The sequence below is a fragment of the Cyclopterus lumpus genome, chromosome 12, assembly GCF_009769545.1.
Source record: "Cyclopterus lumpus isolate fCycLum1 chromosome 12, fCycLum1.pri, whole genome shotgun sequence".
Classification (NCBI taxonomy): Eukaryota; Metazoa; Chordata; class Actinopteri; order Perciformes; family Cyclopteridae; genus Cyclopterus; species Cyclopterus lumpus.
The window spans coordinates 16,185,633-16,212,188 of record NC_046977.1 but is presented as its reverse complement, the minus strand read 5'-3'; the positions used below and the strand labels follow the sequence as shown (position 1 = coordinate 16,212,188).

Here is a 26,556-nt window from a genome sequence, read left to right as displayed (position 1 = left end):
TGGGGCTTCTTGGCACATTTCAGATTGCTACGAGCAGTTACTGTAGCAGGACCGGTGATTTACACTCGACACTTTCCAGAGGGCTTCATTTCAATAACTGTGTAAAATGTCTTTTTTTTCTCTTAAGTATACATAATTGTCAAACAGAACTTAGTTGTTTCCTTGTCTCGAGACCCCTCAGTGACACTTTGCTTTGGACTAAACTATCTATGTATTCATAATAGACACATTCATAATACACATAGGCCTGCTGCAACAGCTAAATGATGCGTATGCACCGATACAGCGGTATTAACAATCTGGCGTATTTTCACTGTGTCTCATTTTTACTAGAGCAAGCAGTAAAGTACATGTACAACACAGTAAAAACTATCCAGCTAGATACATAACGAGCTTGTTAGCTATATGCGTAGCTAGATACATAAGGTAGCTGGATGGATAGCTCGATCCCACTCCGCAGTATTTTGTTTGTGTTTTAAAGGTCACAGATTATTCCTAATAAGTTAATATGGGTCTCAGGTGTCTCCATACGGTTTGTTGATAGTGTTAGAAGGTTCTCAGAAGGTTCCTAACTCGCTGATACCTTGTCTGCAGCTTTAAATGAAAATGAGAAATAGGATCAGTCAGTCGTCACTTTTTCGCACCGCACTCACTCTGCTACTGATGGGATGGAGAGGGACAATGGGACCTGCATGTTGGTCATTTTGCTAATATGCTACCGGATACAATACAAACAGAAGATACAGCAGATGTATCTGGTGGAAATGGTGGATAGAGCCAGAGACATATGAACAAAAAATCCATATATTCATACATTAATGCATTCACGATTGTATAAACAAACCTGATAATTTATTCTTGGAATCACACTGTCATCTTTTAGCCAAGTGATGGTCGGGGTAGGGTTGCCAATAGCAACACAGGCAAGAGAGAGGTGTCTTCCAACCAGAGCCTCCATCACAGGAGGCGGGGCTTCAGTGAAGGTGGGTGGGGCTACGGAACAAAACAGGGAGGTGAGCATGAAATTATATGAAATGTCTCGGTTATCCAAAATAATTGTAGAATCGTACTGCAATCATTTTACTTTACGTTCTGTTAAATATTCTTATTGCATCACAGATAGGACATCTTTTTGAGTGACACATACTTAATTAAACCATAATTAAGGTAATTACAAATAATAAAGATGCATTAATAAAGGATAGATAATGCATTACAATAAATATCTTTTAAATCAGGCTCTCTTTTTAACTTCTCCACCATGACATTAAAGCCCTCTGAGGCAAATTTGTAAATTGTGATTCTGGGCTATAAAAAATAAACTGAAATGCTTTTTCCAAGTCACTCATGTGACGATATTCACGATTATCCCGGTAATTGAGATACACCACACGGTCTGCGATAAAACTAAAATGTCAGAAACGGAGAGAAATCCAAAGCAGGATCCACGCCGTCTCCCAAGATAAGAAAAAACGCTGCAAAGAGAAAAGCCGGACTAGTCCCTCATCCCCCCTTCTTTTTCTCAAAAGTAATTTTATATAGCTATACTTTTTTCAACAGCAGCCGCCTGACATTACTGAACATTATCATTTCATACACTGAAGTCAAAATGTCAGTTAGGCTGCTTTTTGACGTGCGAACGTGAACGTTCTGCTGCCACTTTAAGTCTCAGATCTCATCAGAGAGCATACGGAGGGGAGCCCTTTTCTTTCAACAGCCGACTCCAAACAAAAACAAACCCATCACAGCTTCAACATTCCCCCACAATTCCTCTGACTCCGTACCCTTATTGTACCCTCGCACGATAAATAACCGGAGAAGAACGGCTTCAGAATTGTTGTTATTATGTTCTTATCTGAATTACAGTTTGTTTTATTGTCCGTACACAGGAGAGACCTGGTGAAGCTCTGGTCTGTCATTAGAAACCCCTCCGCCCCAATAAAATATATGCTTTTTGCATGTAAAATAGATTTACTTCTGCATTTCCAGCCTGGAGGCCACCGACACTCAAATATTGAGTTAGTGCAAACAATAGAATGTGAGAGATGTACCTTCAGGGCATGTCAGTGATGTTACATCCAAGGCCTGAAGTCATAATCTATGATCTGACGCACACAGACCAACTCTGTGAAACACTTTGATCTGCAGCGCTACTTTGTTCTGTATGTTTGTGTGCGCAGAGTCGTGGCAAAGGGTTCTTTTTTATCCCAAAATACGGATCAACTTCAAAGCAGAGAAAACTAATGATCCATATTTCATATTTAGGATGTATTATTTAAACGTGATGACTATAGTCAGTTGAAGAAAGTCAAAAGTTAGCCAAAGTCTTGCGACACGGAGTTTTGATGTGTAAGTGGTGTGCTTATAGCTCCTGTCAGGAAATCAGCGGGGCTCGACAGAATAAATGAAATAAAAGAGATAGATGTGAAGAAGATGATGTGGAAGAAGTTTTGGTTAAAAATAAACCTTGAACCACTAAACTGCTTCGTGAGGATGAAAAACAGATTTCTGCCAAAATAAAAAACAACAAGCCAACCATAAAAATAACGACTTTCACTAAAGCGATTCAAAGATTTTGTCAGATGTTAATGTCATAATTCGGATCAGATAACAATATGGATAATGTTCAAAGTAGTGAGCTCTTTGACAAATAATAATAATAATAATAATAATAATAATAATAATAATAATAATAATAATTGAGACCATAAACCCATGTTTCCAATGTTTATGAGAGAATAAATCAAAATGTGAAATAGGGTCATTTTCTCTTCTGTACAATCAGACTTATTATTGCAACCAGAGGAGTCGCCCCCTGCTGGCCATTTGAAAGAATGCAAGTTGAAGACACTTCCACATCGGCGTCTCCCCTCAGAACCGAATGCTATTTATTCATTTTATTAATTAGCATTGATCATATTTTGTTTACATTGGGATCAGTGACTTTGTCGCAGCTTGCTAGACCTCACCGGTTACAGAAAGCTGAGTCCAGGTGCCGTTCTGCAGCTCATCCGTGGGTTCATCCAGTAAGAGGATTCGACACTCGTACAGGCCCCCGTCCTGCAGCTCCAGCTCCTCCAGCCTCAGGTCGGTGACTCGTACCAGAGACGCCCGCCCTGCGGAAACACAAAAAGGTGAGCGGGCCGGCGTGAAGGGCACGAGAGGAGGCCGGGGTGCACGTGTGACGCTGACTTCACTTGTCATTCTGAGCAGTGTGAGGCTTTTGTTGTTGTGCTGCAGAAGAACGCCGTCCTCAAGCGCTGCCGGAAACCGCCGTGCACAAACGACACTCACCACTCGCGCACGCACACACACACACACACACACACACACACACACACACACACAAAAGGAACTGGGATCTCCTGGTTGCCAGGTAACGGCTCCCCCGAGCCCGTGGCGCAGCTCGCTACATCAACTCTTTATCATTTCTAGTCGGCAGCCCACATCTTCCCGGTGTCCTTTCAGTTTTCACACGTTATCAGGTGGACAATTGTGCAGTCACCTAACAGCACGGAACCACATGGCTGAGGAGAAGCTGCCAATGAAATCATTATTGAGGACACACATGAAACAAACATGGAAACAGCAAACACGCTGCAGCCGGGAGGCCCGAGTGCCACCGGGACGTGCGGCGGTGGTAATGATTAACAGAGGCTCTGATATCCGGTGACTGTAGCAGGGAGGCACCGTCCTGCCAGTCAGAAAGAACCAGGAAGTGTGGAGTTAGGTATGTTGTCAGCGATAACACACCTTATTTACTTTTCCAAGCTGCCAAAGGGGACTAAATCCACAGGAGGGGGGAGGGCGGGGGGGTAAAATGGAGCAAAACACGCATCAGCAAACACTCGGGGGATTTGAGCTTTTCAAAATCCTACCCTTTGACCCCTGGCAGGTTTTTTTTTTTGTTATTTCCCTCCTCTCTCACGTTTACTGTCTCAGTGTGATATAGGTCAGTAGAGGCCTCGGAGGAAAAGCCGTGCCGAGGCAGGAAACGTGACTGGGAGTCATCAGATTAAAGGGAAGGGAAGGGTGGAGGTGGAGGTGGAGGTGGAGGTGGAGGTGGAGGTGGAGCTCGACCCGACGACGCCTCGACCGCCGCCAAATGAAAAATTTAGGATTGCAGGAGATTTGTAATGCGAGGTAAACGGAGTGTGAGAGGGAGAGCCGAGAAAGAAAGAGGGACACTTAGACTCTTCGCCTGTCTCTTGTGTTTATGTTTGTGCCGCGGCGTAAAAAAACAAGCGTGTGCATGCGTTTAACACGAGCGTCAAGTTGTCGCTGCGCAGGACGTGTAGTCGGGTTAGGTCAATTGAGCTTTGAATCGTTGGCGTAAATAAAACATTTGCCTTTTTCCTCCCTCAGTCCAAAGTCACTCGGAGCCACCGAGAACGACTCATGTGTCAGGACGTGGTGCGGGAATCTATTTGAATGATTTAAATATCTAAATATAATTGCATTGCTGGACTTTTTTTTCTTCTTTTTTTTTTTAGCTATCCATTATTCATTAAAATGTATATTGCAGTAGATACTGCAAAGTATATTGCCAACCAGCATTTTTTTTTTATTACCCATGTATTTCTAATTAACCAATTTTTCATTCATTTTCAAATATCATCAACATCAACGGCGGCTGAATGGCAAAAAGTGAGAGGAGTGCGTTATGGTTTTTTGGAGAAACGAGGTGTCTTCGGCACAATGGTATAATTAAACCGCTATAAACCGGCTCGGGGGAAGCCTGCAGGAATAGCAGTTATTGCTGTTGAGAGCTCAGTCATTAAACATCGTTGCAGATGTGCTGCTGGGAGTGGGCTTCAGAATAATATCCATAAGGGAAAATATCCAAAAGCCCACGGTGAAACGGAGACTTGAGTCATGGACCGTGGCGCAGGTAACCGAATAAGAGTGAAAAGGATACTGACAACAGGTAGAGGCCCCACCCCTAACAACACTCACCCCTCTTCCTCCTCCTCTTCCTCATCCTCATGTTCTCTGCCCTGCCCCCTCTTGTGCTCACTCTCTGACCAAGCTGAACAATATTCTCTATCAGTTCAATCCATGCACACATGCACTGACACAATTGCCCAATGTATTTATCCATTTCCACCTGAAGCCCCCCCCCCCCCCCCCCCCATCCCCCCTCCAAAAGCTTCTTGCCTCAATGCGCTCTCAGGTGACAGAGAAACACGAAGCCCCTCAGCGCCATGACGACATACAACTTAAACGTCTGCAGACTCTGCTGGTTTCAGAACAGATCCTAATTAAACTTTCCCAAAAAAAAAGGCTTTTAAACAACAAAAAATGTAAAAAAGCGTTTGAAAATCTTTGACAACAAATTGTATTTAAATCTATTGGCCTTTTAGTAATGCCCGCAGAAAAGGTGAAGCGGAGTTGTATTTAGGAGACTTTGTTCCTGATTTGGGGTTTTCCGTCTACACGTAAACACGCTGAGAAGCGAGAAGCGGAGCGTGCTTTGAACCACCGAGCATCTCTCAAATGACCCAATCAGCTGTCCTTGTGAAATAAGAACATGTTCAAGAAGCACTCAGCTCACAATTGTCTTTTTTTGTTCTCATTTTTACTCAGAGTGAAGGACGCACCTCAGATATAGATTTCCTTTCTGACAGAATGGATATGTAACATTTTGGAAATGGAGTTTTTTTGTTTGTTTTTTAAACGTCTTTTGGGGGAATCATCGACGATGTGTCTTCTTCTGTTCGGACAGCGCTCCGAGGGGAAGAATTATCAAAATCGAATAGCACTCTTATGTCCCTGAGAATGTGCCGAGGGATCTCTCAGGATCTCTGAGGGATGTCATGGCGCCTGGCGGAGGCAATCAGGTTTCAGGTTCCAGAAAGAGGCAGATAAGGTGTCACTCCTCGCTGCTTGTGGCTCTGTTTGAGAGCGATGGGGTCTGAATCGAGAGCAGAGCGACCGGCCGCTAAAAAACTAACTTTTGAGAACGGACGCATCTCGGCCATTTTGACTGATTGTGCACGGGAATGGCATTTATACAGCTGTATTTACTCTTTATAGAGTCAGCAGCTGTGTGGGTGCTGTGGGACTTTGCCGCATCGCTAATCCTTTGATCGTTACTGCTCTATTACAATAAATACATTTAAACCCTTTTTAGCTCTTAACACTCTCGAAGGAGATGGGGAGCAATCTAAAGCATCTCACACTCCAGGAGCAGCGCGGCCAAACGCAGGCCATATCGCCGGATGAGGCGACCCTCGATCAGAAGGGGTTAGATTTGATCTCTGTTTGTAAAAAAGTGACGAAAGAGGAAGGGCCTCGGCCTTGGAGTCGCTCGGCAAGGAGACTCGCCGAGCGACGACCCTGAAGTCAAACTGTCGCCAGACACCCGAGAACCTCCTTGGCCCGAGGAGGTGAAATCCACACCCCTCCAACCGCCTCAGAGTCGTTAGTTTCCCATGCTGCACCTGTTGCTCCCACACCAGCTGTGAGAAAAGCTCGGACAAAGGTTTTTTTCTTTCTTCTTAAAACCCTTTTGTGTCCGTGAAGAACAGCTTTCTGTTCGTCACTGGAGAGGCCTGTGATTAGCGTACCTGTCCGTTTAAAGACAAGGTGCTTTTCTGTGCAGGGTGCTTTACGGTTGAGCGGAGTGTATTCACGGGCCAAAGGGTAGGCACATTTGGGGGGTGGGGGGCTTTTACGATCAGCGCATCGCCCTGCCCCCTTTCTGAAACTAACATCCAGCGTAATGAAGTGTGACATCGGCGTACGCTGAGGGATCGTCGGTGACAAAAGGCTACCGTCTTTTATGAGCACCGGGGCTGGAATTAAAGCCTGCACCCGCTCGCAATAATTCATCAGGGAAGGTTCACCCTGACTTTATTGCTATATGTAAATGTCTGCATCGTATTTCCTGCTCGGGAGTGGCGTTCAACTCAAATGAGAAAGGCCTTGGCTCAGCGGAAAGCAGCTCCTGATGCTCTCACACATACCTTAATGAAATGATTGCAGTCGGTTTACAACCAATAATTGTGTGACACCGCAGAGTGAGTTTTCTAGATTGTGCTAATAGGCTGAGGCTGGCAATGTTCTATGCTTTTTAATATTGTCAACAGATCCCAAAACCAACAATGAATTGATCCTGCTATGTATCTTCTACTTAGCCAAAGTGTAATACATATCATTGCTCTGTGCCATAGAGCTACACTGTTGTTTTAAAATCACCCTGGTGCTGTACGTACGTGTAGAAATCCGCCACTAAAAAAATAGTCCCAAACCAATTAACTGTTTATTCCAGTTTAAGTAACGTTTGCCAAAAACTACAATGACAAGCCGTAATATGAAGAATGTATCTCTGTGAGCCAAGTTCTACATATTCAGTGGGGAATTGAGGTTGAGTGTTGCGGTTAAGACCAGGAAGTGGGAAGATATTGAAAGACGGATTAATGCATTGTTGGCTTTTTGACAATAAGAAAATTAAAGGACAACACCAGCCTCATCATTAAATAACAACCTGTACCAATATTATTCGGTTTTGGCCATGAATTGGGTGAAGCAAATTGAGGATAATATGATATGATCAAAATCTAATAAGCAGTTATGAAATGGTCCTTGTGGTTAAATTGTTTCCCCAAATCCATCTCTAGATTTGTTGTTGTACACTCAGCTGTGTATCCTGCCAGACAGGGAATACTTTTAAAGACAAAAAACATATAAGAAATGACATACATATTAAGCGTCTTTGAGTGTCAAGAAAAGCTCTATATAAATTTGAAGTATTATTTATTATTGTTATTATACATCTGTAACTTGTTCAGTGCCACTTGTGTCCCATAGAGTACTAATTGTTTTGGTTCATAAAATGTCCAAAAATAAAGACAAACATCCATCTGGAGTCAAATTGCTTATTTCATGTGAGCAACAGTAAAAAAGCAAAAGGGCAATCGCACATTAATGACTCGAGATCGAGAAAAGTTCCACATATTCAAAAAGGGGAGGAGTTACCTTCTGACCGACACATGGGCTTGTCCCCATTTGTACTGTCCCTCAGGTAGCTATAAAGTTGAGGAAAGCCAAATCCTTGCACACATACTGTATCAGCTCCAGTTAAATATTTAAACCTCCATCCCCCACACGTTCAGCCTGACTTACTTGATATCATCGGAAACGTCCGGATCTCCATTAGAATTTAAAAAACTGCACAGTATGAATTTGTAATTCGTAACGGCTCGTGTAACAGCAGGTAAGCCGGGTTTATCGAGGTCAATCTCAAATAGTTTAATTGGGGCGTGAACCGTTGATCGTCGACGTCGACTACCGGCCGCGATTCAACTCGCTGAAAATAAATAAATCAAAGTGGTAGTTAGCGCTCTGCTTTCTTCTCCCACCTGAAGGTTACACACTAAGAATGTATTTCACTCTTTGAAGTGGCCTCAGCATGCCTGCTGGGACACTGGATTTCTCAAACTGCATTTAGTCACAACCCGAACATCAACCCCACTTGAAATAGCCGTTGGAGAGGTCACGAGGTTGAATTTCTCTTCTGGCAGCTCCGTGGAAAAAAAGAAAAGACACGGACAAAAGGAAGATCGGAGCCACCCAGTCATGCTTTCCTTTTGTCCACACTAGTCCCATTGTTTGTGACTTTAAAGGATAACAGGAGCTACACAAAAGGTATGCCTGATCCATTGAGGATCTTTTACCCCGCGGACTCCCTTTGTTCTTGGGGCTGTGGGCAGAAAGCGCACAATAGATGATGATGATGCACGGGAAGAGTCTAAGCTCCTTTAAAAGTAGCTCCCACTGAGGCCGGTTTGGAAAGGCCACAAAGGTGTGGTATTGAATGTACTCTGAGACTCAGATACATTCTTTTACTTGAAGGAAGCGGGACTGAAGCACGCCATAACCGTCCTGCTTCAGACTATTTTCCACCTTCCTAATTACTGTCATTATGGTGATTGATTGAGGTACAGAATGTGTCTCTGCTTTACTCTCAGTTTTGGTCTGCAACTACAAATCTAAGAGTCCCACAGAGAGAGTGCAAGAAGACCTGCAACAAGATACCCAACGGTCCGTGGCCTGACATTGCATACACGGTGGCATTAAGGTCTGCTCGTGTAATTAATGTGGGATATCAAGCCTTGTTTGACTTTCTCTACTATAGTCGTGGTCACACTTGGATGTTTGATCAAGACTAATGTTGAGGATGTCTGGGACTTCCACAGCGGGCGCAAATGCAGCGACAGTGGCCTTTTCGACCGTGGCTGACGAAAAGGAAACGTCGTTCGTATCAAAAGAGGCAAAGAGAATACTCATCTGCATTTTGGTGTGAACGCAGCACAAGAGTATAACGTTTACCGCGTTCACCATCTTAATTCAGCATGTTCGCATGCTAACGTTTGCTAAGGACCAACGAAACACAAAGCACAGCTGAGGCCGGTGGGCGTGTCTTAAAGTTTCAGATATTTTGTCATAAATAAAAAGATATTTTGACCTCACTAATAATGATGTATTGACTGATATATTTTATATTTTATTTTTAAATCAACCCTAAACAAACAAATAACGTGTATGTTATTGTGTTGTTAAATGACCTCAGGTCTATTTTTGGCATTGCTGTGCAAACTTGTCTTGTTCCCTGCCAACATACATGCTTAATAAAGCATGAATATGATAACATTTCCTAATGATGTTTGACACGCCGATGTTTCATTAAAGGTGTTAGAATCCCACTCTTCTTTTCACAAGACATGACCACTCCGTAAACAAGTTTACCATATAGAAGAAAACATAATATCATGTAAAAGAAAGCCCCCGTTTCAAAATAACCACAATTAGACATTTCACGTATGGAAGGCATGTGAAGGCAATATGCTGCTTTAGACAATCACACACAATTAAAGCAATCACAGTGAACAGCAGGGCAGCACGGGGTGTGAGCCTTTACAGGGACGCTTACCCTCATATTGTGGGTGGAGTCGAGGCGCATAGGCTCCGAACTTGATCAGGACGGGGATATCGAGTCCCCGTCGGACCCATTCGACCACGTGCAGGGAGGCTGAGGTCACGCCGGTTGGCTCCGATGGAGGAACACTACACTCCAACTCCGCCGCACCTCCGACCTTTCCACGCACCTCCGTCCTCGCGCCTCCGGCGGCCACTGTCGGGTTTGTCGGAAAGCAAAGTGAGACACGACTCGTTAGTTACTTCACCGCCATGAGTGACGGGATGAGTACCACGGACAGTGGAAAGATGCAAACTGTCTATCTTATCAAATGATGGAGATACTTACAACATAGGCAAAGAAGTGCCACCACTGTGAAAGTCTGCAAGTGTGATCTCGCTGACCCCATATCTGTCACTCATGCAACCTGCAGCATGTTCAATCTGTTGGCAAAAGAGGCACAATTGTCACAATCACATTACTTCCTTGGCTGCTCGCAAGAAGGGAGCCATCTGTGACAGATTTCCAAACTAAAAAGGCTGCAGCAGAGCTGCCGCTTCTGTCATAATTCTACAGACAGGAGGAGAGGAGCGCTCAGATTTTTTATACAGCTTTCAAATAACTGGAATTCATCCCACATCATTACACAAATGGGCAGAGCTGCCGACTCCTGCCAAAAAAAACTCCCCGGCCCTATATCCTTTTCTGAAAGTATATGTCATGAATGCCACATAAATCTCTTTTGAGAGTCACGTGCGGAGCGACATCTAAGTGTTTTATTTAGAGCACATCAATGAAGACATTTTGGCTACAGCAGCCGGGGCGGGACTCAGCACTCAAGGACGGAGATAAGTTGAGCTGATGGGAGAGCGCGGGCTGCTGCGAGGCACCGAGGAGGGCAAGTGCATTGCAAGGAAACGACACCGGTTTACGTTTTGATCGAATGTGGAAACCAGAGCGGAGGAAATCCATACGATAGGTCGGATTTAAGACACACACACACACAATCACACACACACACACACACACACACACACACAATGGGCATCAATCATGATTACCTCCTATGGTAGAAGCTACCAGCATGTAATTAATTCATTCATTAGTAAATGCCACACGTGATTGTACCGTGCAGGCCATTTACAGCGGTCCACAACTGCTGCTGGTTAAGGTCAGATTTGACAGGAAATGGGTCCGATATCGGCGCTACGGCCACAAACACCACTGCGGCCTCGCGTGCTTCAGCCCACTCACCGTCCAGAACGACATCTCATTAGGCTGAGTTGATCGCAGCGCAGGGGCACCCATGTGAGGAGCAAAGGTTTCACACACTGAAAGGCAAACGTGGAGAAGTGTGCCGTGCAGACACTCGCTCTCTGTCCCGCGTGCGGCGAACACGCCAACTGTGCCTCGAGCGTGCGGTTCATTCACTCACTGCGGCACAGCGGTCAAAGCAAGACTGTAGGGAGCTGTTGCCGAACAACAACCGGCTGCAGCTACAAGTGGAAAGTATTGGGAGTGATGCTGAATGGTAAACTACCAACGCAGAAACAGGAGCACAAATGAAGTATTGCTGCAGAGATGGCGTCATCCTTGTGGGCCAACCGTGAAAGATAAGGCCTTTACACATCGGGGGGGGGGGGGGGGGGGGGGGGGCCTTATCCTATTGACCCAAAGTAGTGTCTGGGCGTCTGTCTGTCTGAGCTAAACTGTAGTATAGCCGAAGCTGCAGTCAGCTATTTTACCCAGTTAGAGTTACACGGTGCTTACATTTAAGGCTTTTATTGTGAAAGGTAAAAGCGTAACGAGTGTATCTGGTCTGCGAGTCATGAAGTTTGCCGACTTGGTTCGGACTAAGCGGCCTCCGTGTTGCTACTGAACATAGTTTTAGTGAGTAAACTACTCAAAATAAAATGTTGAATATATATTACCTTAGATTTACTTCAAAAAAATAAATTATATATATATACATGGATTTAGATACATTTATTTTGTGCACTCACTTACCTAAATAAAATTGAGTAAATCCGACAAAACTAACAACTTTCGTTATGAATGTAATCAAGTGCAGAAAATATATATATATATATATATATATATATATATATATATATATATATATATATATGATACTTTCCCTCTAAAATGAGAAGGGGGAAAGTCATGGTTTTGTAAGACGCAAAAATCTGATGACACACACACACACACACACACACACACACACACACACACACACACACACACACACACAGTAACCTTCCCTCTGCTACTGGTTTAATTCATGGTTGTGGTATTGGCGGACAACTTGTGTTCCTCAACGCAACAGCAGGGAAGAAGGGGAGTTTTGGCCCCAGCTCCATGACAGCTCATAAAACAAGAACCAAGTGTGTCTGTGTGTCTGTGTGTGTGGGGGGGGGGGGGGGGGGGCTTAACTATTAGCTCTGATTTCTCTGATCAAACTGAAGTTACAGTTTGATCGACAGCACCTGGCTTGTCCTGCTGTTTCTTGAATGCCACCTGCCACAAAGTGCAACACAACACAGCTTCACCGTCAGCAGTATATTAATATGCACTAGAGGCAACATGTAATGCAATAATTACATTATTCTTAAGTGAGTGATTTAGAACTACTGCATGAAGTGGTGTTGTTACTAAAAATGAAATTTAAGGGTCATATATTCGTCTTTATGAACTTTCTCGTGCATAGTTTCTATGGTTACATGCGCAGGTATGTGTGTTCAAAAGGTCCATTATAAAATGGGGGAAAAGGTGGACTTTAATGGATTTCTATGGTCATATAATGATGTCCTCTCTGCACTTCCTGAGTGTGAGCAGTGAACACACCCCTCGTCCCAGCGGCCGCTCAGGCCATATCTGCCCTCCCTTTTACGGGCCTTTTTTTTTTTTCTTCTTCTTTTCATTTCATGGCTGGGGCAAAGTCTGAACCGGTGGTAAACAATGACGCAGGCTGACAACAGCTGCAGTGCCTCGATCTAACAGACTCCCAATGCTTCAGCAAACAGCGCCGCCATACACAGATTTCCTACAGAATCAAAGTGAAAGTCAAAAGAAAGAAATCCCCAATCTGATGAACGCCATCTATTCCACAGACTTGCACTGCCCTTCATGCAAAGCTGCACAACACAGAGCTCATCCCGAACGTATTACATACGAATTAGGCAGGCGACGTTTTCCCGAGACCGGGCCAGGCGAGCTAAGGTTTCGACATTATGATGGTGTTGTTTTCTGGCACGTGACGAACACATGCTCAGCATCTTCTCCTGGCTCGACCGCCTCTCGTTAACTCAAAAAAAGAGTGTGGCGAGGATCGGATGCCATGTAATGGCGTTCGCTGCTGATTAGAGAAATATGACCAGACACACTCGGGCTCTGCATCTGGCCTCCAAATACAGCCAGGGGATGAAAAGAAACGTTGTTTATGGTCGCATTGCTCTGACAAGGTAAGACTTATTTTGTGCGTCTGGCGGAAATAACAAGGCAATAAAGTAGAACAACAGTGATAAAAATAAAATAAAGAGAGAGAGAGAGAGAGGGAGAGGGAGAGGGAGCAGGGGAAAGTGTGGCAAGAAGAAAGAAAAAAAGAAAAATAAAGCAGCAGGATTTTTTTTTTCTGCCATTAAAACATGAACCAAGAAACTCATCGAGCCGCCGAAACAAAGCGCAGGTGAAACGCTCAGCAACACAGATGGTCTCCAGACGTCTCACCCTCCGACATCGCAGACAAACACAGTGAACTCTGGGAAATGTTCAAAGCTCTAATAAACGAGCCGGTAGCTCACAACGGAAAGCGTCCCGCCTCGCACAGATTCATCAGCCGACAGAAATAGAATTGTCAGCGACAGGCGCGCCGTTGAAAGTCTGTGTTGTTGCCATTTTAATCTGCGCGAGGGGGAGAAATGGAGGGGCGTGGGGGGGGGGGCAGCTGATTAATCGCGGTCGAGGCACACTAACAGATTTGTCAACACTGCTGCCTCCTCTTTCCCCCACCACACTTGACGGTAAAAGATAAAAAAAAGGGACCCCTGCACAATTGTTTCCTGATCAAATTGCATTTCTTCCGTGAGACGTCGGTGTGTGCATCTCTTCTCAAAACGTGTCCTTTATAATGTGCTCAGGTGCTGATGCGGAGGGCTACAGGTACTGTGTCTTGTGTGAAATGGGAATCAGTGGCTTTGAGAGTTCCATGGCTGTTTGGATCTGCCAAAAAGCAAAAACTTTAAAACTAACACAATCATAATGGCGACCATTCCTCTCGAAGGTGCAGCGTACTCCGTGGGATTTATGTCGACTCTTAAGACAGTGAAAACATTTTTTTTTTAAAAGAAGAAAGGATCCAAATTGATGCAGCGGAACCAGAGATATCATCCTTTTTCCCTCCACATCCTGCTGCCTTCATTCCTTCCTTCCGACAGCTACAATACCCACAATGCAACTCAACTGCTGACAATTTGGTCACAAATGACGACAAGTACTGACGCTCGAGCGACAAAAACAGAACTTTCCCCCTTCTCTTGAACAAGTTTCAGGCTTCTGTACGAGACCATGCGATGTGTGTTTGGTGTGTTCGGGCCGTCTCAAAAGAAAGTTGACAACTCTTAGAGGAACCTAGAAGACACTCAAAGCCATGAGTCTTGATCCTTCTGTCACGAGGTTAGGGCCAAATATTATACAAAGGAACCCTGTGAATATGGGATGAGATGACAGCGAACACGTTTGCCATGGCGACACCGTGAATACCCACTACATGTGAACGCATTGACTTGGCTCTTCTTGCATTCTACTTTGCACCCTCACACAGCTGGTCAACAGGTATTTATCGCATAATGACACGCTTCAAAGATTCCATATTTCACAGGAGTGCTGCAACAACAAATGTTTCCCCTGATTTGCGGCCGGTAGTTATTTATTTGTTTCTTAATGAAGGAGTTCATGGTTTCTGATCAATAAAATGTCAGAAAATCGTGTCTCTCGCGATTTTCCAAAGCCCTGGGTGATGTCATTAAATAGATGATTTTGTTGACGGCTTGATGTGTTAACAGCAGGCGACGTCCACTTCTGATATACAGTGTATTGTTAAAAACAATAAAAGAGAAGTAAGGCTGGGACATTGAGGCCTTGTACCGTCCGACAGCTTGAATATTTTATTATCAGCTTTTAAAAAGGAGAATTCAGTGATTGTAAAGGTTTGAAATGTCCTCGTAAAGACTTGGGAGACTTGACCCAGAACCCTGTACTTCACGTCCAACATAATCTTCAAAAGCTTCCCATCACAATAGGAACCCTCCGCGTGGCTCGGTTTGATGTGCACAGACTGAAAAGGTGAGAGGAAAAAAGAAGAATAAAAAGGGGGTAAATAAAGAGACTTCCACTGTGTGGGGAATAATGCATCTCTGCACTTGGGAGTACAAACATCAGGTATCTTATCTGCAAATCAGACAGCTTGGTATTGACAAATCCAGACGGAAGCCCACGATCTTTAATCTGGGAAATATGCTCGAGTCGCACACGGCAGAGAAACGACGTCGGAGATTAAAAGCAGAGGTGGGGCAATATCTCTGTTATCGTGTATCGCAAACACATCGAAGTCTTGGCCCTTAAGTCCCGAGGCAGACCAGTTCCAAGTCAAAGCAGACGATGTCGAGAAAGAATAGTCAGGACAGATGCTTTTCCAGATTTAATTACACCTAAAAATATTATTATACTCCAAAAGTAGGTTTTAAGTACAGAAAAAGTTCATATTTATGACAGAAATGTGAATCCCATTCCATTAAATGTGGATTATGATACCTCTGTGCATTTATGTGTAACGTCTGAGTCGGAATGTTTTGCTTTTTAGCCGTCAGGTTGTTGTTGTTGTTGTTGTTGTTGTTGACAGCAGCGGAGTCTTTACATCTCAGTCTGATAATCTGACGGCATCATCTGCCGTCTGTGTGCTGCACTTTCACCGGCACATGCGGCGCTCCCCAAAGACGGGGCGATGCGATTGGCTGCCGTCAAGTTGATTCAAAGCGAATCCGTCGTCGGGCAAAAAAAAAAAAAGAAGAGCTTTTACAATGTCGTTTTTTCCTCTTGGAGAGGAAATAAAACCTTTCCAAAAGTCAAGAGTGGCGTTGACTTGTCCACGCCTTCAAAGTCGGCACTTCCAAGACAGGAGACAACAGCTGAAACTCAGTATTGAGATGATTCTGGCCCAGCAGAAACACATGTAATCACCATTTCCTCAGTCCGAGGAGCGCGATGGCGTCCCATGTGGGCTCTTGTCATGACTATCGGTCGACTGGGACTATCGGTCATGACTAAAGCTTTAATCATGACTATCGGTCGACTAGGACTATCGGTCATGACTAAAGCTTTAATCATGACTATCGGTCGACTAGGACTATCGGTCATGACTAAAACTTTAATCATGACTATCGATCGACTGGGACTATCGGTCATGACTAAAGCTTTAATCATGACTAAAGCTTTAATCATGACTATCGGTCGACTAGGACTATCGGTCATGACTAAAACTTTAATCATGACTATCGGTCGACTGGGACTATCGGTCATGACTAAAGCTTTAATCATGACTATCGGTCGACTAGGACTATCGGTCATGACTAAAACTTTAATCTTGACTATCGATCGACTAGGACTATCGATCATGACTAAAGCTTTAATCTTGACTATCGATCGACTAGGACTATCGATCATGACTAAAACTTTAATCATGACTATCGATCGACTAGGACTATCGATCATGACTAAAGCTTTAATCATGACTAAAGCTTTAATCATGACTATCGGTCGACTAGGACTATCGGTCATGACTAAAACTTTAATCATGACTATCGGTCGACTGGGACTATCGGTCATGACTAAAGCTTTAATCATGACTATCGGTCGACTAGGACTATCGGTCATGACTAAAACTTTAATCTTGACTATCGATCGACTAGGACTATCGGTCATGACTAAAACTTTAATCTTGACTATCGATCGACTAGGACTATCGGTCATGACTAAAACTTTAATCTTGACTATCGATCGACTAGGACTATCGATCATGACTAAAGCTTTAATCATGACTAAAGCTTTAGTCATGACTAAAGCTTTAATCATGACTATCGGTCGACTAGGACTATCGATCATGACTAAAGCTTTAATCATGACTAAAGCTTTAATCATGACTATCGGTCGACTAGGACTATCGGTCATGACTAAAGCTTGGTAAATAAAGAACTTCCTGAACATTTGGAGCCTATGTTCCAGGGGTTTTAGGAGGCCAATACCTTGTTACACAACCATTTGAACTGGGTTTCCCCCAACCTTCGGACAGTCGTCGGTTTCCATTCATGACATTGCAGTTTTACAGAGACTCTCTGAATGCGGGTAATCCATCCGAATGAATAATATATTCTAATATTCTAGTTGTCTAAACTCCATTGTGAACTAAGACCGGAGTCTGCTCTGGGACACAGCATGCAAAAACACTGGCGTGGACTCCCGAGAGATTTGCAGGTTGTAATTTGCATCTACTTTCAGACTGCTTCAAGTGTTTTCTGGCTCCACATGACTTCTCCTTCACAATAAAAAGTATTTTCCTCTCGGTTGATGTAAACATTTCTCGAGGGTGTAACATTGTGGGGAAACTGAGCTTGTTTGGCACCTTGACTCCATCGAACTAAATTAACCATGTCTGTGGTTATGAGAATATTTCCTCTCATAATCTGTGAAATGAAGAAAGACTCTTCACACAATACAAAGTCAACAGCACAAAGAGATGACATTCACATTCTGTGGCTTGCCTCGACATCCTGTATTCAGCTCAGACTCCGCTCCTTTCTGTTTGAACCACCAACGACTAGCGCCGTGCGAGATTAATGAAATTACATGTAATCTTGCTTTTTTCTTCTTCTTTTTTTAGAGCCTTGAATGTTATTTGAATTGATGGGATTGGCCCGGTAATACATTCTGGCAGCATGAAGCAAAGCCTCCAGACATCCACTTTCTTATGACCACCAAGGTTTTAAGGGCTCAAAAGTCTATCCTAAATAAAATAAAATGTAGTTGCATCGTTACGACCATATTTAAACAACGAATGCCACAGGGGAAGAAAAACAACAACAACAACAACAACATACACATTAACACAGACATAACCCTAACTTCCCGAACACTGTTCAGAGGATTGAGAGCAAATGTTGCCCTCGGAGCATTAATTTCTCATCATTTTAAACGCTGCTGGAAGTCACAAACACTTTCAGACTCATTAAGTACTGCTGTCTTTTCTGTATTATTATTAGTAGTACTCATCCTACCTGTAGCTCGGTTACTGGGGGCCGCTGAGAGGTTCCCTGTTTGGTTTGATTAGTTTTTTGGGACTTTAAAAACGCATCCTCCGTACGTTTCCTCTCAAGTCTCCAAACCTGCGGCGGCCTCAGCGGACCTGCGGGTCACTCTGAGGGAGGCGGGCCGCGAGGCGCCCGAAAGCACCTGAAATACGAGCGTCTTCTTCTTCTTCTTCTTCTCCTTCTTTTTCTTTTTCTTCTTCTTCTTCTTCTTCTTCCGGTTCGAGCCCCCGCCGGCAACAGGTGTTCATTCCACGTACAGGTGACAGTGAAGCATCGACCCACTTCGCTGCGCCCTGGCTGAGCTTCCAGAGAATCCAACCCCCCCTCCCTTCACACCCCCCCCCCCCCCCCCTGGCTGCCGCTCCATGTTGCGTTCAAAGACTCACACCACATTAAACCGGAGTTACCGCGACGGCCCTTGTAAGCCCTTTAATGTTTAAGCCGGTGCAGATTTAAATATAAGAGTTTTGTTTGTGCAGGCAGAGGATGAAAAGGAGATTTAGTTTTGTGTTATTAGCCCTGAATCCCCCTGATGCCACCCGGCTCAGTGGTAGCCACAAGAGGGTGTCCTTTACCTGGTGTTGGCGGACAACAGAAGGAAGTCCTTGGAGGGTTTGGAGTCGGAATAAACATGCATGTTGTTCGGAATGAAGTAAAGTGCAGCGTGAGAGGCTTCTTCTTGTTTTGCCTCCGTGTTTGCTGCTCAGGGAGGTTGTTTGTTTTTTTAGCAATTTCTCATAATAATCAAAAGTTCCCTTTCTGTTTTGTTTAAAAAAATGTTGTTATGAATGATGACCATTATACAGAAAGGGGTTGTTTACTTCCTTCTCTGAACAACAAAACAAAACTACAAGTCCAACGGATGAAAAGGGATTTGTGTGACTTGTTTGCTTTTCTTAATTTTGATTGCATAATGTGTGTATGTATGTGTGTGTTTAAATTAAAAGTTACCAGGCTGGTGGAATTAATCTCAGTGCCGATGGAATGGCTGTGACAGGACACCATGTACAACATCTGGTTCAGACAATAAAGGGCAGAGCATGCTACATACATATTTATAGTTGTTCATTGACTGCACTGGAAAAAGATTTGAGGGGTTTCTCGTGAGACGGTGCTTTCTATGTTCACCGAGTCCAGTTTGCAGATTATGTACTTTGATTTCTTTGTGTGTGTAGATGTGTTTCCGTACCACATTATTATGATTCTACCTCATAAATGAAGTTACCTTAAATGGGTTGATTCCCAATGTGTCTCCATACTATAGAATCATCATCCAGCACGATCAAGAATCACACAAGATAAAACTTTCAACTTTTATTTTATATTTGTTTTCTTAATCAAGCACGTGCATGTAAAAATACATATTTCTTTGATATTCAAAAACCAACTGAATATGCACAAACAGCAAATACTTCATACGGAAAGTAATACATTCCAGTCGACGAAAAAAAATACAAAAAGGTATTCAATCAATCTTTGGGATAGGACTGCAAATATAACAATTCTTCGGGAGAAATACAGCCCCCCCCCCCTCCTTCCCCCGCCAGCTTTGCATGAAATCATATGGACTACAGTCACAAATAAATATTTGTTTAAGATGCCGAGCTGTGCAGCTGTGCAAAGAACACAAAAGCGTCTCAGTCGCCGAGGCCGTGGACGTTCTCGCGGTAGGAAGTCGAAGGCATCTGTGTGGTCTCCAGAAGTGTCCTCGTGAGGCGTACGGCTCACTGGTAATAAAGTTGAGTATATGAAGCCTCTAAGCCGCTAACGTTCGCCAAGCTGTCGAAGGATGATGCTCAAAACAGAGCATCGAAAAGACAACGAAGAAGAACAAGAACCAAATCAGCAACATTTTTCACAGTGATGTGAACGTTTTTGCCACATTTGCTACATTCAATTTGGAAAACTCAAAGCAAAAACAGCAGAGAGAGAGAGAGAGAAAGAGAGAGAGAGAGAAAGAGTTTCCACTGATCCGCAGCTGCCATTCGGCTCAGTCGCCGAAATCGGGGATGTCGTCGTAGGAGAAGCCCCGGTAACCCTTTGCGGCGTAGTAGGCGATTCTCAAATGGTAAAACCCGGGAAGGAAAACGAGCAGTCCTATGATGATGACGGGAATGGTGCGGTCCGGGTGCTGGAGGAACATCACAACGGGGGGTTAGGAGTCTGCGATGAGAGGCGGAGGGTTACAGGAAGACATCTCTCTGTACTTCAAAAGCTTGGGAGGAGTTTAATCGATGCCAGGTGTGAATCAGACGCCCCCCCCCCCCTCCCTGTTGACTCACAAACATCAAACGCGGGACACCCGTGCTTGGTGCAGGAACAGAGTGCACCACATCGGGCTTTTAGCATTCTTATCGCCACCTCGCCTGCCAGAGCGACACAAACATGCTCCGACTAGGGAAACGGGGGGCGGTGCGCAGGAGGCGCGCGGACGTGATGTCTTCATCTGCCTGAGATCTGGTTTCATGCAAATTATTAGTCATCTCACATAAAGGAGGGGGAGGGAGGCTTACCACTGGGAGGCTCAGGGCACAGGTGGTTCGTTTCGCCACCAGATGGCAGACTTGTGCACCGAGTGTCTGTGGCCCTCTCAGAGATGCACTGCCATGGCCCTACAGGTATCATCTTATTGAGGGGGACTGTTTTTATTTTGTAGTTGTTATTTTTTTTTCAAGTAAACCTTGACATAAGGGTTTCATGCTTCTTCTTTTATTTATTTATGAGCCTTTAACCACATATCATGGTGTGCTCAGTTGTCATGGCGATGGCTCACACTCTAGCTGGTAAGTGGACCTTGTGTTGAGTTTTTGTTAATTTTTTTTTTTTTTTTTTTTATCCAATGGAGGATAACCTCAATGTTTTTTATTGTGTCATTTTGGGGAAGTGATCCTTGCCTGTTGTTCCTGAAGTAAAATGAAAGGTTGTGCGTTTCAACGTGGGGTTTATTTTTCCTTTCATTCATGTGTTCAAAACTTCTTCACAGTGATCCGTGTTGAAGACCTCGACGTGGCTCCAGACAGACAGACAGACAGACAGACAGACAGCTCACTCTCTACAGCCCAAATCCCCAAAACAAGGAAACAACGCCTCGCATCGCAACCTGCCCGCATCCAGTCTTCCCTTCATCCACAGCTTGAACCTCGTGTAATTTGCCGTATTAGAGATGCCATTTCAACTCGCGTGGGCTAATTGGCAAGACGACTGTTGAAATACTCTAATGCTGCCTTCATGGCAGATCCAATATACTGCAAATACAATCTGCAGACCAGGGGGGGAAAGAAAAAATAAATAACACACACACACACGCGCACACACACATTAACCTCCCACTGATAATTACAAATGCAATATGTGCCGGCATAGAGTCGTGATGTTAGGAAGCGGAAAGCGCAGCAGGGGATCTACCCAAGTTGGCACTGCGAGCTCGAATGCATCAAAACTGGTAGTTGGATTCAAACGCGCCGAGCATGGCCAGGAAGAACGGGAGCGCGGCAGAAAACTGACAATGCCGGGGACAGCAGTTCAACTACAGCTGTTTAATAAAAACGAGAGTTCTTTACTGCACGAGTGTCGCCTCACTATAGACGTGTGGAAACTAGGGCTGGGGGATCGCGGCGAGATACTCGGCTGAAATGTTTTCACGCTGTAGCACCAAACTTGACGAGAGCACCCAAAGCTGGCTTATACTGAAACGATATTTTTGTATTGTAATGGCACTAGTATTGCTACAAATCTTACCCTTCTGTCACTTTCCAGCCTAGAGATGGATGAGGAGGACCAGGGGCCTGAATATTGTATATAGGAGTGCAGTGGGGCCTGTGAGGAGTGTGTACATTGGGGGTGGGGGGGTCCCATAGAGAGGGATATTTTTTTTTTTTTTGGGGTCATATTTTATGCGTTTATGTTGTCCCAGTTGTTTAACGGACGAACAAATATCATTGTTTGATGAATTTCGTTACCTGCCTTCAGAGGTGCTTGGCGACACATTTTGGATAAAAAAAAAAAAGGATAAATACATTTTAAAATACTGGAAACATAAAAGAGCATCTCTCGTTCACATATAGGAGCAACACTAAAATAGATGTCTCCTCCAACTGGGAGCAGACAGGAGGCGGGCGGCTCAGACAGAAACATTTTAGTCACAAATGGATTTTTCAGGAGAGCGAGCCTGACGGGGTATTTACTGTCAGTTTTAAGGAACCCAAACATTATGGGGCCTCACAATAAGCTCTTTTGGCAACAGAACAAGAAACTGTATTTAAATTTATATACCAACGGGGACACAGCTTTAACTGCACTGTAAATCTATCTGGACGTGAGACCCATCCACGTAATTTGCCAATTCTTTAACCGATAGTGTCCAAACTCACCTCGACCTTGATGGTTCCCGACAGAAGGAGAGCCCCGAAGATGATCAGCAAGGAGCCGACCAAAAACAAGAATATTGCCAGCGCGATCGCCTTGTACGGCACCTTCGGCGGGCTTTTCTTGAACTGGAAAGCATTCAAATGTTGAACAAAAAGACATTAGAGTTTTATTTTTATTTTTTCATCACTATGGTGAATCACAAGTACTTGATGAATATAACGCTAAGTACTTGATGAATATTAGAATTGGTATTGCATCAAAACTAAATTAGCCAGTGTTAAACCCGAACAAATACTGGGAGCAGGCACAAAACAGAAAAAAAAAAGTTGTATCTTTTACAACCCAGAAACTAAGAGCTGGTGTAATCTCTCTGGTTTAATTACCGAAGGCTTTGGCGTATCACCAGGAAGTCATTAATAATATGGATTTATCTCGGATTCATTCAATGAGGCAGCGGGAGGTCCGCGTAGAAGAAGGAACACGTCTCTCACCTGCAGGTCGATGTAGCCTTCTTCATCGGCAGCCAGCCGTGAGTACTTGACCTTGTTGTTGGATACTCCAACGCCCAACATGTTCCCTCTGGTCGCCTTCATTAAGGAGCTGTTTGGATGGAGAGACAGAGAGGTGATCATTCAGCTATTTATTCCACAATGTGCCACACACACACACACACACACACAGAAAGAAAGAAACAAAGAAAAGCACCACAACGCTGATCTGCCCCGAAGGGACTCAGAGAAGTGGGACGACACGTTGCGATCTGATCCTCCTCAAGGCCGGAGTTTTGTTTTATGTTGGAGATATTTGCGTCTGTAAATAGTTGCACTTGAGCCCCCGCCCCCTGCAGATTAAATCCAGGAATAAAATGTATTAAAAAAAACTATTGTTCCTGCATGATGCACGAATGAGCTTTCAGAAACATTCTTTTGCTCTGCCGGCAGCCGGCACGTCAACACGCCACACAGCCTTTGGGATGAGGATGAGCTCCGGGTTACGGCTCCTGTGATGTCGCAGCGCTCGCTGCAAAAAAAAAAAAAAAAAAAAGAGGGAACGCTGTGGATTTGGCAGAAATGGAGGAAAGTGCTCACGAGATGAGCTTTTCTGGAGGCCCCTATATTATCTGTGAAGAACACACACGGCCTCGAACGAGAGCAAAAGCAAGTGTTCATTAGTATTCATCTGTCTTGGTTAAAGCGAAGCGGAGCCTTTAGTGCAAATACTTCTCCACAAGATAGTTTTTTTCCGCCAAAGAGCAGCATTCATCTTCCAAAGGTTGTTCCCTGATTAGTTGTCTGTTGCCGTCTGTCACAACGTGAAGAGGCCTGCAGGACATTACTAATTACAGGAGACCACCAAACTGTGGAGACCCTTCACCTGGGCCGACGACCTGAATGTGCCCGTCTGCGAGTTTGAAGTGCGTCGGCTCTTTCAGAGACAGAAGATCAGGAAGGGCCCTCCTTTCTGAGAGTCTGTGGTGACCAGCTGGGACCCCGCATCTTCACACAGATCTTTAATTCATCACCGGAGCGGTGTGAAGTGTGAAGACCCCCTCCCTCCCTCTGTCCCCTCTGTCCCCTCCTGCTTCAAAAGCACCACTATCATCCCGGTCCCCGAGAAACCCGCCATCACAGAATGCATTACCTGAAGGTCTGTCGCTCAGACGTGTGTGTGTGTGGAGTCCCCCCCCCCACTGGACCCCTGGGCAAACAGGTCAGTGCATGATGCACTCGATGTGGGACAGCCCTACATCCTGTGCAGCACCACAACTCTGCAGGGACCTACAGTAATGCAAGGATCCGGGACTGGACCTCTACCCGTCAGTTCCTCACAAGCCTCCTGACAGAGGAGAAAATCACAAGCAGAACCAACACCAACGGCTGCCCCTCCAGGAGACCCGTCTGTTAAACCTTGGAAACGCCATTATCATCATCATCCTCATCCTCATCGCATACCGATGTAGTAGAACATCCTGGTATTTTTTAAATAATGCATTTGACATCCTATGAATTGGCATACTAAATGGTATGGTCGCATTTGGGTATTGGAAACGCGTGTGCGTCTGCTGCGGAAGTCTTCGGGTTTTCTCTCACAGGCCCCCAGCTTGAAGAAGAAGAGGGAACAAAAGAAAAGAAAAAAAGGCCCAGCAGAGGATTACTTTCTGCGCCAACTCAGCAAGTTCAACCGGCCTCAGGAGCTGCAGATCCAATTTTACACTGCAACGATTCAGTCTGTTCTCTGAACATCCATCACTGTGTGGTTTCGGATCAGCCGCCAAACGGGACAGCGAACAGTCAGGGGGAGAGCAGAAAAGAAACCCATGGTGCCAGGACAGGCGTGGCCCCCCCTCCTCCCCCCCAATCGCTGCAGACCCTTCACACCTCTGGTCACAAAGCAGTTCCAACTCCTCCCGTCTGGTAGGAGCGACAGAACGCCGCACGCCAGAGAACAGTTAACGATGAACACTTAGCACTAACTGTGCAATGACGCTACAACACCAACGTCCGCTGTACCCGTCAATTACAGACTATATTTTTATCATCGGAATTTTCTGGAGGCCCCTATATTATCTGTGAAGAACACACACAGCCTCGAACGAGAGCACCGTTTTTTTTTTTACATTTTTCATTATCATCACTGTGAAATATCTTTACACACTGTATGCAACCTGCTATTCATTCCAACATGTATTCCAACAACCTTTGCACTTTATTTTTTTGCACCATTTTCTTACTGTTCACAAATGTCATTGTGTTGTTGTTGTTGTCGTCATCATCCGGTGTGGAAGCATCTGTTTGCATTTGGTAAAATGTGCTATTTGCATGCATCTAATATATATTGTTGTTATTCTTGGTTCCTAATACATCCTACAATTGCACACACACACACACACACACACACACACACACACACACAGATGGTATGTTTTAAAGACCGATGCTGATTTAATGTTTTTTTTAAATATAAATTATTGATACACAATGCAGTGATTTTGTATTTCTATACCATAACTATCCCCTTGAAGCAGCATTTTTCTAGACCACTGAAGTTATATATATATATATATATATATATATATATATATATTTATGGGGATGAGGGGTTGCTATATAGGTCAAATGATGCGACGTCACATATGGCTAATTACTGGCTAATAAAAACACGTCGCTTCTGTGAATTAAAAACATGATACAGCGGAGTTGAAGGGAGTTCAAGGGTCACCGCTCAGCGCAGTGCTCACTCAGCCCGCTTTGTTTACCTCTAAGCTCAGCCCTAATTAGCCGCAGCATTAGCCACTCAGAAGTTACGCTATTAAACTCCAGCTAACGTGACACGACGCAACGCGAAGGGGTTTAAGTACACCTCGTTACTTCCCGTCGGTCGCCTCTTACCTTCAACAGAGGTATAGTTAGCCGCTATCCGCCGCAGACTGCTCCTCTACGGTGCCACATCCACTTAGTTTCCATTGATAGAAATCCGAGTCAACTTCCTTGTTTTCGAGAATTGCGCATGCGCACAGACATCTCCCCCTCCCGACCCTTGTCCTGTTGAAGTAGATAGATAGATAGATAGATAGATAGATAGATAGATAGATAGATAGATAGATAGATAGATAGATAGATAGATAGATACTTTATTAATCCTGCAAGGGGAAATTGTTTCGTTACAGCAAGTAAAGCAATATTAAATCTAAAAATGCACAATATATACCAACAAAATAATAGAATAATCTGTAATTATCTAACAAACAACAGTTGCATGATTAAGTCTTATTGCAGTGGGCAGGTAGGATCTGTCCTTGTGACAGCGGAGCTGGATGAGTCTGTTGAAACACACAGGCGTTCATGTCCAAGTAGTCCAAGAAAGACATTCACCGAATTGAAAGCGCAGAGAAGAATAACAAATAAAGGTTTT

General features: G+C 44.3%; 2 protein-coding genes across 2 annotated transcripts in view; both read right to left on the bottom strand.

Annotated features, from left to right (window-relative positions):
• igsf9a (immunoglobulin superfamily, member 9a) overlaps window positions 1–10,328 on the bottom strand; it is a 29,354-nt gene extending 19,026 nt beyond the window's left edge. Inside the window, exons 1-4 of the mRNA XM_034547277.1 lie at window positions 10,268–10,328; window positions 9,935–10,135; window positions 2,970–3,116; window positions 845–993 (exon numbers count right to left, since the gene is read on the bottom strand). Coding sequence (XP_034403168.1) covers window positions 845–993; window positions 2,970–3,116; window positions 9,935–10,135; window positions 10,268–10,328 — 558 coding nt within the window. The remainder of the gene's footprint in view (window positions 1–844; window positions 994–2,969; window positions 3,117–9,934; window positions 10,136–10,267) is intronic.
• A 9,249-nt stretch (window positions 10,329–19,577) lies between these two features.
• Window positions 19,578–26,134, bottom strand: LOC117740983 (transmembrane protein 230-like). The gene is made up of 4 exons (XM_034547680.1): window positions 26,034–26,134; window positions 23,136–23,244; window positions 22,647–22,769; window positions 19,578–20,407 (listed from the first exon to the last, which is right to left on the bottom strand). The coding sequence occupies exons 2-4, from the start codon at window positions 23,235–23,237 to the stop codon at window positions 20,267–20,269; spliced, it is 366 nt and encodes a 121-aa protein (XP_034403571.1). The 5' UTR covers window positions 23,238–23,244; window positions 26,034–26,134; the 3' UTR covers window positions 19,578–20,266.
• Between the last annotated feature and the right edge of the window lie 422 nt (window positions 26,135–26,556).